The sequence below is a fragment of the Camelus dromedarius genome, chromosome 13 (genome assembly GCF_036321535.1).
Source record: "Camelus dromedarius isolate mCamDro1 chromosome 13, mCamDro1.pat, whole genome shotgun sequence".
In the NCBI taxonomy this organism is placed as follows: domain Eukaryota; kingdom Metazoa; phylum Chordata; class Mammalia; order Artiodactyla; family Camelidae; genus Camelus; species Camelus dromedarius.
The window spans coordinates 61,871,152-61,885,544 of NC_087448.1; the positions used below are offsets into that span (position 1 = coordinate 61,871,152).

The window sequence follows — 14,393 nt, forward strand, 5'->3', positions numbered from 1 at the left end:
TTTACATACAAAGATATTAAATTAGGGCTCTAAGGAGATACAGAATGCATTATCATATTGATCCAAAACCCCAAGCACTCTTTCACTGAAGTGAAATCTCTTTTGTAAATGTCTATATCCCATATTTTCTAAGCAGGTCATCTTCAATTTATCTCAGAGTTTGGCAGCATAATTTTTCAATGTAATTGGGTGCAGCTGTCATTCTGAATGACAATTTGTCATGCAGTAACTAAAATACATTAGTTTACCTTTCAGAGTGCAAATCACTAATCAGGTTAAACACTATTTCTAGAATAAAAAAAGCCCAGTATAATTAATGAAAGAAAGCAGCAAATCTGACTAAAATCTATTTGCTCAACATACCTCCTACAAAAGTACCTTAATGAGTATTTTCACAGAGGAAAATGCTTCACAGCTATTCCATCCATCCATCCCAAAAATAAGACAGTCAGTCATCTAAAAAATGAGTGCTTTTGATTCCAAGGCCCAGGATGAAAAAATGTTAATGGCTCAAAACAACTCCATGACCATTCAGGCAACTTTTTTGAACTGTGACCAATTAGTGTAGTCAGTCCCTGTGTGGTACTAATGAAACCAAAAAAATGGGTTACATTTCCTTCGGAATCTAAACTTAGTATAGTCAATGGTTAAAAGACTGCATCTACAATCCCACCCAATTAGGGCCTGCTACCTGCCAGGTGGATGACTTCAACAATAATAGCAATGTGAACATATTAACACCCAGAAAACACACACACACACACACACAATTCAAGCCTTAGCATATTTTATCCATAGGAACAGATACACCAAAGAAACTTACAATGTAAAAAGTCACACTTTGGTGAAGATGAATCATTAAATCTCAACTCTTAAAAATCATGAAAAGTAAGTAAACTACTTTATAAATACTTGCTGCATTATTATATTATTTGATCTACCACCTGACTTTTTTTTTCTGGAACCTTCTTTCAGTTTTGGAATGTTGATAAGTGAAAAATTATAATTTGATTTGCAGAAAGGAAATGTCCTTTAGGGGGTGGGAGGAAACAGGATATCCTTACAGAGGAAGGAGTTTAACAAAACAGTACTAATACTAGACCAGTTAAGGGAAGAAAGCTTATTCATGGTGCTAACTGAAAACTGACACTTGCCATCTGCCTCTACAAGTATTGGATCATGTTGATACTTGTCATCTAACTCTGCTTGGATTAAATCAAGAGTCGCTGCAGCCACTGACCTCCAACACAGCCTGAAAGGAGTGCAGGATGGAGATCAGGAATAAGGCACTCTGTGCTCTGGGAAAACTGGCTGATCAGGCCTTCACATAGATATTTTCAGGAGATTTTATGACCCCAATTCTTGCATCTCCTCATATCTAGAAAGGCACTAAAATCATTAACGGGGACATCTGCTCCTCGTGACTAGCAGCAGCCTCTGCCTCAATGTGCACCTGACTGCATTTACCCCTCTTCACTGAAATCATATATAATACTGAGTTTTCCCACTGCTTCTTGGAACAGTTTCTCAGAGCTTTCTGGGATGCTGACTCCTGGGCCATGGTCCTCATTTTGCCCCAAATAACACTTAACCCACAACTCTCACATTGTGTGGTTTTATTTCAGTTGACATTGGTGATAGTAATACAGAACTGTATCAGATCCATGAATTTTCTTCTAGATTTCAGATAACCATTAACTCTAATAAAATGTTACACTTCTAAGAATTCTGATTTTATAAGACTGACAAAATTAAAAATAATTTTCAACACCCTCAGTTCTTTTCCTTTCATCTCTTCCTCCACCTCTTCTCTTATTCATGAACCACAAATGCCTACACAAATAGAGCTCCTGAAATAATTCACTGAATTGGACCCTAATAAATTTTACCCTGAGCAAGCCTGAAAGGATTAAAAAAAATTAAGTCAATGAACACTTACAGAATTAAAAATGGAGGTGGGGGAAATTTTCCACAAGAAGAAATAAAGCTGATTTAACTGTAGTTTATAGTTGACACTGTAGGGGACATAACAATGGAAAGACTTCCTCATGATCTGTGTCCTTGGACAAGCTATCTCCTCTGTGTAGAAAGCTTTTCCATGCCTGTCCTTTTTATCCTGGGAAAGTTATTTGCCCTTCAAGATCTAATCCAAAATCACCTAACCAACGATACCTTCCCAGACTCCTCCAGGCAAAGGTAGTGGAACCATTAATATTTCCGTAGCATTTTGTTTAAATCTTTGTAATATTACTTTACCACTGTAATTTGTCTGTCTTTTCTTTTTCTGATATTGAACTTCCAGTTATTTAAGGTAGGGACTATGTAATTCCTTTAAATATTCCCAGTGAGTATCTTGACTCTGGCAATAAAACACTAGGTTAGGATTACTAAGTAATTTATTTAATCATCACTTTAAGTGTTCTGAGAGTACCTGAGTTAAAAAAAAAAAAAAGTATGCTTCTTCATGAAAGTTATAACCCCAAATGGGTTGAGGTAAAGTAGAACTACAGGCACCAAGATAAAATGAAAAAAGCACTGGACTTGGGAATCTAGGTGATAAATCGAAGTCTGTGAAAGACTGTAGGATCTTAACCCAACCGGTTATAGAGTCAAGTGATAGAGTCAGGCTATTCACCAGATCTGAAGACCTTATGACTCTTTACCCATTTCAAATAGCCAGAAAACTTTCTTTTAAACATATAATATATATATATTTTCACCTAAATATCTCTATCCTTCCCCCTCTCCCAAAAATAAGATAAAAACTAAAATGTTAAAGCAAACACAGAAATTAAAAGAGCCAGACAGAACAGCCTGGGAAGACAAGATTTGTACCCAAGCCAGAAGTAACAAAAATAAGCAAACTATATCAAATGTGAAAAAAAAAAATGCTTATTAAAAAAAAAAGTTCACTAAGCAGCACAAAATTCTAGATTCTATGTTAAGTACTCAGTATTATCAAGGTGAAAAAGACAACCTTCTGATCTCAAGGGATCAGAGACTCTAGGGTAGTCTGACAAGTAGACAAACAATTAAAATAGAATGGGCAATTGCTAAATTTGAGATATGTACAAAGTGTTATGGGAGAGCACAGGATAGGAAGAAGAGCTTTTAGGAGGAGATCAGCAAAGGCATCACTTAAGTGGGGGACAAGAGCTAATCCTTTGAAACATGAGCAGGAGGTCTTTTAAAAAATGAAAGAACATGATGACTTTGAGAAATGCAATAATTATTTAGCAAGTAACAGTAAAGACAGTATAATAAAAGAAACATTCTTCCACTGATGACTCATATCTCATAAGCTTTAAAAATAATTTAAATACTTCATTTATATTCAAGGACTTTTAAAGGGTAATCAAGTTATAGAAAATTAGTACAAATCAAGTAAAATAACTCTATGACATTTTATAATAAAATATTGTTTATATAATTAGAGCTGAAAGCACTTCTCCTCTTAAAATACCAGACTTAGTTTAACTTAGAAAGACAATGACTATTTTAATTTCATTGAAGATTTTACATTCCAGGTAAAGATGATAAAATAAGATAAAGCATATTATATGCTTAACGTAGTGTTTAGCATGTAAAGATTCAGTAAGTGTAAGCTGCTATCACTGTCATCATCATGATTAAAGAGCAACAAACCTAGAAACGGAATCTAGCTTTGAGTCTAATTTCTGCAACTAAACTGCCTGACAACCGTGGACAAGCCCTTTAATTTCAGTCACAGTTTACTTATTATATTAAAGTAAACCCACATTTTTTTCAAAAGGGTTGGTAGAGGATATTAAAAACATAAGCTATGAAATCAAACCCAATTCTATAAATGCCAACTCCCTCCCCACATGTGAAAAATTTTTAAATAACACTGGAAATACTTACATACCATCTTTAAATCAGCTGCAAGTTATTTCATTCAGAAAATGAAAGTAGTTGCTAAAGAGAAATACATCTAGACATGACACTTCCATAAAATTTCATAATAATCAATATTTGCTCTACTTTAGTGAACTGGAAAGGGAATCACAATTATTGGAAATTATATCACCTAGAAGCTAGTATACTAAATTCCTTCTATAACTCATTTGTTTCATCCAAGTAAACATGGTATATGTGGTGGTTCATTTGACTAACACTAAAATAAAACAAATCTATTCTTTCTATATAAAATAAATATATTAATGCACACTATTATTTTCTTGCTCAGAATGAAATCTAAAATATCCACCTTTTGCCTAGTGAGAAATTACACAACTCAAAGCTAGTTATCATTTACTAAGACTGTATAACCAATTCCCCAAAACTCAAAAATTAATTTCACGACATAGGTGGTTAAATCATTTTGTGTACAAATCCATCAAATTGTTCTACATTCATTTATATTTCCTGTGCACAGTATGTCCTGAATTCTCTATGGGCAGCATTCTCTGGCACAAAATCAACTCACTGAGGCTGGTTGGTCCCTCCCCTTCTGGTATCATCTCTTCAAATAATGCTAGCCTTTGGGATAATTTCCAGGTAGCTACATTTTGTTTAATAATGGAAAAGACTCTAGCCTTTGCATCTGAAGGCCTGAGTCCCAGCTCTGCTACTTAATAACTGGCTAAACTTGTCTAACTACTTCACATTTCCTGCACTCTCAGTTTCCACATCTGTAAAGAAGGAATGGCATGTGAAAACAGGATTCTGAGGATTAGTTAAGGCAGCACAATTTCACAAGTATACTGTATAACAATTAAGAGTTATTAAAATATACGATAATATTATTTTCTAAAACAACTGATCACAAAATAGTTTTCAGTCTTCTAACTTGCCCCTTAGGTTTGGTTACTCAAGTAATCTTCTAAATACTTAAGCTAATACTTCCAGGGGAAGGATCATTTACCAAGGATCACCCTTCATGTCCTGGTACATCTACATGTGAAACTCTGCCATGTGAAGGAAGGCAGAGATGGAATGGGTTCCAGGCAAAGGAACTTGTGTCACCTCATGCCCTCCCCAGTTTTCCACCAGGAGAAACCATCCCAGGCACTGTCACAGACTAAGCAGGACTCAGGAGAACAGACCCCGATGTTTCATCAGGAGAAGAATCCCTACTCTAACAGCTTCACCAGCGCAGGTACTCTAAGCTAAAATACCAACAACTTGGTTGTAGTTAGATCATTATCTTTTTTCTAGGATCAGGTGATCATCAGGTTCAAGATAAAGATAAAGATAACAATAGTAAGTACTAAACAAAGTTAGCTTTGTACCAAGCACTTTACATATGTTAATTCATTTAACCTGTACAACCTTATGAGGTAACCCCTTCTACACATAAGGAAACTGAAGCACACAAAGTTTTAATGGCTGTATAATATTCCATAACATAGATGTAAAATAATGTAACTTTTTCCTATTGTTAAACATTTAGGTTACTGCCCATTTTTTATATCATTAAACTACATTCAACCCTTATACTTATCCACAGATAATTTTTCCTTAGCCTAAAGAACTAAGGATTAACGACAAAAGCCTCTTTAAATTTCTTGATGTATATTGCTACAATGTCATTCAGAACAGCTGTTAACATTTTACATGCCCAACAACATTATTTAAGATTACTTTAGCATGCTGAGGAAATACTGGTAATTTTCTTTTTAATCATTTCTTTTTCATGGTATCTCACTATTATCTTATGTCCTAATTTAGTGAAGATGAATTTTTGTAATAATTAGCCATATCTATTTCTTCTTTCTTGAAATGCATCAAGTCCTTTGGCAAGTTAATGTTTCTTATGATCTGTCCTATGACATTTAATACCTAAGTTTTAAAAAAATTTAATTCTGATTAGGCAGGAATCACTGAGGTACAACAGATAGAAGCCTGACTCAAACTAGTTTCAGCAAAACAAGAAATGTATTAGCTTAATGCACTGCAAAGCCTGGCAATATAACTGACTTCAAAGGCTCAAGAGATGCCGTCACTAATCTCTTGGTTGTCGATGCCTCTGTCATAGTTTTCCATTCACAAGCATACTCTGCCTTCAAGGTGGCAGAGTGCCAGTCAAATCTAGTGTTACATTCTAACATCTTAGCAACTCCAGTGATGAGCATTTTTTCTTTCTCCAGCAGAATGGAAGAAGTTAGCAAGCTGTCTCAGATAAGCAGGTATATTTTTAACCAATATCTGTTTATGATGGGCCAGGTAGTTTCTGTTTCTGGTCCAGGAAAGCAGAGAGGGAAACCTTAAAACATGTAAGCCAAGAATCAAGAAGGGATGACTCCCCAGTGGAGTATCAAAAAATTTAGAACTATTAGCAACAGAAAAAAATGGATGTTAACATAGCTAATAGAAATCTCTAACATACCTGCCCTTGGCTGCCCATCCACCTTACACACTCACTTCTTTTTATTTATACATATATATATAATTATATATATATATATATCTTCTTAAATATCCATATTTAACAATGTTACTGTCTTAACTACAACAGAAAATGCACTCATCGCCTCACAGTGGGCAGGGGAGGCACAGAGCAAAACAAAGATAATGTCAAGTTACTGGATTCAGCTACAAATCAGAAATCTTTGTGCTATGAATATTATTCTTGGTCAGGTCCAAACATGCATATGGTGGTACCTCATGGTCTGACAATATATATCTATGTAATAACTTAACTATCTCCCCTATAATCAATATACAATGGTAAAAGAAAAACAAATAATAATAATCTCCACTTAGAAGAGTGGAGAAAGTAAATGTGGAGGAGATAATCAAGAGGGCATGACCATCAGCTGACTCACGAGCTGGACCGGGGCAACCAGAGACTCCTCACTCCCTCCCCTTTCCTTAAAATGTACACTCTACCTAGTGTTCCAAGCGGGAGCGGTTCCAAGGACATAGCCTTGAAAGAGTAAGGTGCTGTTGAAACCTGGACAGTATACATGACTGAACTCAGTTAAGGCCTCTTTACAAACTTTTAAAACTCTGGCAGGCAGGTGTGCAAGATTCACTCATCTTGCAGCCACCCAAGACAAGCCTCACAGGTAAGTTCCCTTGCTTATTAAACCTGCCACCTACCAATCTGGAGTGGTCTGCCTCTTTTCTTCTGTCACCCCTTGCTCTCTGTACATGGTAGGGGAGAGGGGAATTTGCAAACCAGCAGTAAACAAACCATGGTCACTAATTCAAAGTATAGACCATATACTACTGGTCACAGTAATAAGAGTTCCCTGTTGTGGCAACAGAGTTTCTTGATCAGCCAATTTGGATGCACTTATTACCACCATCTCAGGAGGCCTTACTTGTCTGTTATTCTCCACAGCCTCAAATTTTCCTTCTAGCAGCTACACTGGTTTAGCAGCCCACTTTCTCTTACTGAAGCTGAGAACTGCCTTAGAGGAAAAAGAACACAGGTCTTCATTTACCAGGCTTGAGGTTACCTGGAGAGTTTCTCTAAAAGCTCAGTACACTTTGGGTCAATTTACTTCAGTCAACTGGTTGAACCAGCAGCCAAAACCAGAGATCTTGTCAAGATACAGTTAACCAATCCACCTTTTCAGTTTCACAGCAGTATTCAGTCTCATAGCAATAGGCCCTCACAGTCCTCACCCTCTAAGCGTCTGCATAATGACTTGCCCTGAAGCAATGTGGGACAATAAGCTAGATGAGGAGGCTCAGCTACTCAACCATTCGTTCCTTGGTTGCATCCTCTTTTAAAGCTCTTTAGTAATAAGTTCCTTAGCTAGGAAGCTGGGAGTATAATGCATGAGGTGTTCGAGAAAAGTTTATAAAAGAGAACTTTTATCTGATTCTAATTTAAACTTATATCTTTCCTTTTACCATTTTTAGCATGGTGTGGAAAAAAATTGGCCTTCCAACCTTCCAGGTTCTTGATTTTCTAATTCTCTGCATCTTGGATGGTAGCTACAGGCAGAAAAGAGCCTCTCTTACTTGAAAAGACAGTATTTTCTTTCCTCTCTGCTTTCAAGTATGCCAACTTGGACAAAGCAAATTCCTTTCTTGTAAGACATTATCAAAGGCCCCAAGAAGTGTGTAAGATACTAGAGCACCCCTTAAGTTCCAGCCTCAGTTGCTCCATGGGCAAAGATGACACAGGTGACAACTGAAACAGCTGTTCTGTAATTCCTAAAAAGAAACTGCTAGGGGAAAGCGAAGTCCTCACTGCCTGGCACTCCATTACAACATTCAACGTCTGTTCCTACAATGTCCCACTTTCAGTTACTAACGTCTATGACAGCAAGGATTCTTTCCATTTACAAGTGACAAAAACCCAATTTAAACTGCCTTGAAGCTAATAACAATAATAATAATAATAATAATAACCTTTAAAATGGAGAATTTAACGATTAGAAGATAATTGCCTCAGACACAGAGAACTCCAGATGCTCAGCAGAATCAAGAATATATTTCTCTCTCTCGGCTTCACACTTGGCCAAATTCTCATACAGGCACCCACACAGCTATAGGGTGAGTCTACCAGTTCAGCATCCCCAACAGGAAGAGTTCCAGCCCAAGTCCTATGACTGACCCTGTGGCTCTCCTCACGTTAAATGTTCATCCCTGAACCAATCATGGTGATTCTGGATTTGTCTCCGCTATACACCAGCCCACCTGAAACCACCTAAACCAGCTGAATTAAGAATGGAGGACGAGTGGTTCATTAGACGAAAACTGAGGTACTCTTACCAAAAAGGGGAAATGCTTGCAAGACAGACAAAAACAAAAAAGTCCACTATTCCTGGTAATACAACAAATGCTAACAAAAAAAAAAAATTTTTTTATTTCTATTCAATGTAGTATATATATTTTTTGTTAAAAATAATGTTAATAATAATGTATAGCGAAAGAGGGAACCTCGAGATGCATTTCATTAACCACACAGTATCTGCCAAACACTGACTAGCAATATACAAAACACTTATTTAAAATTAATATAACTTGATTACAGACTGGCTATAGAATATTTGTTGTTTAACATCATTATATGCCTAAATTAATACTTTGGAGGAAAACCCTGGACTCAGTAAGATATTGAAACCTCCAGTATTTATATATGCATTCCTAATTTAATTTTCAATACCTGACAACGAGAATAACACATAATTCAAGTCAATATGAAAAGATTTACATATCAACCTAAACTAAAACGTAGAAAATTCTCTTTTAATATAAATAAATGTGGTTTTATTAATAGTAAGTACTTCCATGATTCTAAAATGCAAATACATATTTTTTAAATAAATTTAGTTCAAAAGTAGAATACATCTTTTGTTTATAAAATTATAAAAATCTTTAAAATATAAATTATTCTATCAAGCTGCAAATGAAAAAACTCTAAGGAAGAAAACTTACTATCACATTTAAGTACAAAAGAATAAGTTTAAAATTTCCTTTTAACAGTAATACCACCATGATCTGTATGTCAAGAGAGGAACTTAGCCCACAAAATCCCCTCCAAGTATTTTGTTATGCTTTTAATACGATATACAGGATGCCATTTAGATTGTAAAAAATTAAAATTATCAGAGGAAATATTTTCTACAACTAAAGATATACTAATATATTGCACAGTAATTTGTGAAAAGAAAAACTTAAAATTAAATGCTATAGAATTATACTAAGACAGCTATTAAAAAAAAAAACCCTAATGTGAATTCTTTGGTTAAGTAAATATTAATCCTTTATCTTTTCTAAAAATTTGTTTATATTAAAACCTGTGACAAATAAGAAATTTCATGTTACAAACAAAGAACACATGATATATAAACAGAATTTAATTCAAGGAAGGAAAAACCTTACATAAATATACGTTAAGTGTGTTTACAGGAAGCATTGGATTAAGTAGCATGCCTGTTTTATAACTGAAACAACCAACAAAATTCCTGTTCTATAGTGAAATGTTCTTATGCTGCCATATTAAATAATTCCTCCTAAAGCCAGAGTTTGTTGATGATCAGCTTCTGTTCATTGGTAAAGCTACAATGCAAAATTCGTGATGATACACTCTCATTATAACCTATGTACAAACTAACTTACTCATCTTCCTGATCCTATCCATCTCATATTTGAATGTTTTTAAATCAACTATAATATCATTGAACAAATACATTCATCTGTACAGAAATTACCCATTTTATTTCTCATTCCATCGGTGATTCTTCAGTAAACTCCCACAATCCAACTAATAGTGAAATCAATCTCTACTTTTGGCAAAAAAGAAAAAAAAGGCACAAAAATTACAAATATGGCTGTGTTAAAGAAGTTCTATATTTTAATGTATACTTATGCTTTACTCTGCAGAACTTTTAATTCTTTGGGCAAGGCATGTGAGAAAACTAAAACCAAGTATTAGTATTCTCATATTATATAAAGAAAAAAAATGTACAGGAAAAAAAGAATGGAAAATATTTTGACAAAGGTGACTGAGATAGGGTTTTGCTAAGATAGAAACTGTTTTGTTTTCAAGTTTCATTAGTTTCTCTCCTTTCTTTTCTGTCATAGAAAATTAAGATTGAAACCTGAAAAAAAAAAAAAAACTCATTTTAGAGATAATAGTAGAAGTTTCCAACCTTTAGCAAGTCACTGAGTGCCCTAAATGGATTTTACTGACTTACTCATCAAGTAAATAGGATCAAGTTTTGATAATTATTTTTTAAATGCCAGTGATTTCCAGATATTTTCAGAATCAGCTTAAATTTTCACAGGACATTTTCATCTTGAGCATACTGGAAAGATAAAGCACTAAACCCAAAATTCAAGAAATATTACACTGCAAATGACTAATGTGTATTCCACAATCAATATAATTAACAATTTAATAGTAAACAGCTCCTTTTGTCATTTACTCTTTCCCCCAAGTTTCCATGTAAAGATCAACTGCGTGCTTTACTACCTACAAAGAAATTTTAAACCTAACTTTTTTAATTCCAAAAATCAATGCAGTTACAAAGTCTTAAGTGGATCTGGGGATATACCATATCAGTATTACTTTATTTCTAATTACTCTAATTAAACTTAGCAGTAAAGTTAACCTTCAAAACAGCATTTGCATACTGAGACTTCATGACAGATTTTCACTGCACTGAAGAGAGTTAAATTTCTTTTTTACCTCAAAAGAAATATTTCATTTCCTTTCTTAACCTACTGTGTATCTATAGAACTCCATCTGTTAAGAACTGATCCAGCATACATTGCTTCTGCTGCAGAGTCCAAACTGGTTACACATTCAAATCAGTTTCCAGCTTGTGAGAGCCTCTACTGCCTCTTATCACGTTAAGATGTATTAAGTAAGCATAAAAATACTTATTAAAATAATCGTATAGCACATCATCTAAAGTAAAAACGGTATTAGAAATCTGGAAAATTGTAAAACACTTAAAATGTTTTCTTTTAAATCTACGGATACAGCACCTGCTGACCTACTAACATATTTTGAGATTTCATCTCTTTTCTTCTAAAAAGGAAAAAAAAAGGCAAGTACTGACCTATTTGTAGCTGGTTAAAATTAAAACGTCAAAACAACATTTCTATTAGTGTTCTGAAAAGAATTTTGTTATACAAAGGCAGTGATACTCCCCCAAACTTACACTTTCTGTGGTGATTTGTTTGAAGGGTACATAGAATTAGAAAGAGGTGTTTTGTATTTAAACAGTAATAAATATAACAAAGACAGATATGCTCCTATCTTTTCACGTGATATCCTAGCCAAAAAACCACCCCCCCCCAAGAAACAAAAAACAACAGCTTTAACTTTTCCGTGAATTAAAGAGGTACATAAACCATAGACATTATTTAATCCATATCTCGGGGCACCACTGCTGCAGCTGCAGCTTTCTTTCAGGTTTCCAATAGATCAAACAAAAATAACTGCTTAGGCAAAAAATCTGACTGCATGGGTGTTATAAAATCTCCTTGCAAACACATTTTTATATTCCTGTGACTCCACACCAAATACAATAGTCAACTGATTGCTCCTGATTTAAGCCTTACCTTCCAAAACCCAACCTTACAGTGGGTCAAAGACTAGATATTGCAGAAGAAACTGTTTAAAAAGCTTTTCTGCAGCAAAAACTGCATCTACAAAGCATTAAAAAATGAACTAGTCTTAAATGAACTAGTCATATTATCCGAAATTTATGATTCTCTTCTCCTTATTTCTTCCCCGTGTCTTCCCCTGACATCTTGAACGTTTCTTAGCCTCTCCGTAGATAGATAACGCAAAACATTAAGTCATACACAGTTCTGCAGTAACTCTTTCTTATCACGAAAGAAATCAAAACCTAGGGCTGAATCTAACACCTTTCCTCTAGTCTTTATCCACATGCCATGCTCTCTGAAGGCAACCACAGAAACCAACCTGTATGATTTGGTGCCCTCCCATTTTAACATCTTCTGTGCACAGAAACAAACAAAAAAGACTAAGAGGTCAGCGTATTCAGGGCAATATTACAAAGAAAGGAAGGGTACCTCAAAAGAGATTGCGGGCGGGCGTGGGGGGGTGGGGTGGATAACAACCACAACACTGACACAGCCTCGTAATATATTTAAAGGCAGATACAAAACTGCATCATTTTCCTCCTCACTGGAAAACATCACACCCAGCTGCTCAAGTTAGAGCTAATGCGCTTCTCGCATTTCAGCAGCACGGGGGAATTTAGGCTCCAGGGGAAAGGCTTCATCCTCGGAGAGCGACACCACGGACAATTAAGAGTGTGGGAGAAAGAACCCCAGAGAAAAGGAGGCCTTCCGCTCCCCCTAACTAAACTCTCGAGTCGACCCAAAACCTGCACGACAAGGGATGCCTGACTCCTCATAGTCATGAGAAGTGATAATTGCTGTGTTAAGTTGGGCACCGCGCTCAGGTGGCAGGAGAGGACCAGAGGAGAGCGGGGAGGTGGCGTGGCTTCGGCAGCGCGCAGGCAGGTCACCCGCTGGGCAGTACCCGCCGGACGATCTGTGCTCGCAGGGACGCGCTGCGCGTGTGACCGGGGGGTGGAGGGGTGGGGAGCCAGCGCCTGGGGAGGGAGGCCATGGGGGCTGGGAGGCGGATGGCGAGCACGCCTTTTCCCTTACCAGGTTGAGCACCGTCTCCACGATGTCCCTGTTGCTGACCTCTCCGACCTGTATGAGTCCAATCAACACTGCGAATTTCATCCGGATGTTGCGGATCGGCACCGAAGGGTTGATCATCCCCGCGGGCAGCACCACCGAGCCGGAGCCGGACGCCCCCCTTAGCTCTCCCATCCCGCTGCCCCCGCTGCCGCCACCGCCGCTGCCCCCGCCGCCTCCGCCTCCGGCCCCGACGGCGACGAGCCCCACGGGCTGAGGCTCCAGCCCCGGGCCCGGGCCCGGCTTCTCGCTCGCCATTTGCCCCCCTCCTGAGGAGAAGGGAAGAGCAGCGGCGCTGCCTCCGCCGGTACCGTTATACCTGCTTCGGCCCCCGCCCCCCGGCCGTCGCCTCGGAGCCCCAGCATCCACCAGCGCCGCGGCGCCGGGCCCGCTCCCCGCCTGCGCCTCAGCCCGGCCCGCTCCGGCGCCCTCCCCGGCGGAGGCGGTGGGTTATTAGTCTTATTCCTGGCGGTGGCGGAGCCGCTAACCGCTGCCCGGCGAGCGGCAATGCCAGCCCAGCAGCTGTGCCGCTGCCGCCGCCGCTGCCTCCTCTCTCACCCCCTCCCGGTCCGTCCGGCCCGGCCCGCCCCCCGCGGAGATGCTGCCGCCGCTCCGAAAAGCCCTGAGGCGCCAGCCGTTGGCCGCGGCGCTGGCGGGTGCTGGAGCTCAGGCTGTGGCCGCCGCTACTGACGCTGCTGCCGCCACTGCTACGGGCGCCACTGTTGTTGTGAAGCCCCGACGCCGCCGCTCACTCCGCCATGTTGCCGCCCCCTGCCTGCGGTAGCGGCCACTGCGCCTGCGCAGAGCCTCTGGGGGGCGGAGCGCTTGGTACACCCCCTCTTTCGCCCTGCCCTCCTTCTCCTTCCACACACCCACCCCGACACCCCTCGTCCCTCCCCCAACCACCCTGAACGGATAGACAGGTGAGCAGGTGCATGGGGACCGCTGCCAGACACTGGGGCAAGCTGGCTGAGGTGGGGCGGGCGGTGGCTTCCTCGTAGTTTTTCCCTTGAGGGTGAATTCTCCCTGAGGGGAAGGACACAGAGTGTGTGTCTTGCCTTCGCTACCAACTCATTCCCTTAATATCCTCTTGCTAGGAGGAGGTTTTCATCATCTTCGTCGTTGCATCCAGTAGCTGCTACTGCCAGTGCCACGTGCCTTGTAAGGTAGGGGAGTGGCAGACGACCTCTTTCTGCCCCTCTTGGCCCTTCCTCACAGTCCTGCCCGCCTGCCCCCTCCCCCTCTCCGGAATTTCCCAGTGAGAAAGTGGCTGGCAA

At 38.9% G+C, this 14,393-nt stretch overlaps 1 protein-coding gene across 6 annotated transcripts in view; it reads right to left on the bottom strand.

Annotated features, from left to right (window-relative positions):
* Nucleotides 1-13,816, bottom strand: part of NBEA (neurobeachin) — a 536,299-nt gene extending 522,483 nt beyond the window's left edge. For all 6 annotated transcript variants that reach the window (XM_031465874.2, XM_064493205.1, XM_064493203.1 and 3 more), the window contains exon 1: nucleotides 13,081-13,816. In XM_031465874.2, the coding sequence (XP_031321734.2) occupies nucleotides 13,081-13,374 (294 nt within the window). In that variant the 5' untranslated portion in view covers nucleotides 13,375-13,816. The remainder of the gene's footprint in view (nucleotides 1-13,080) is intronic.
* Nucleotides 13,817-14,393: the final 577 nt, after the last annotated feature.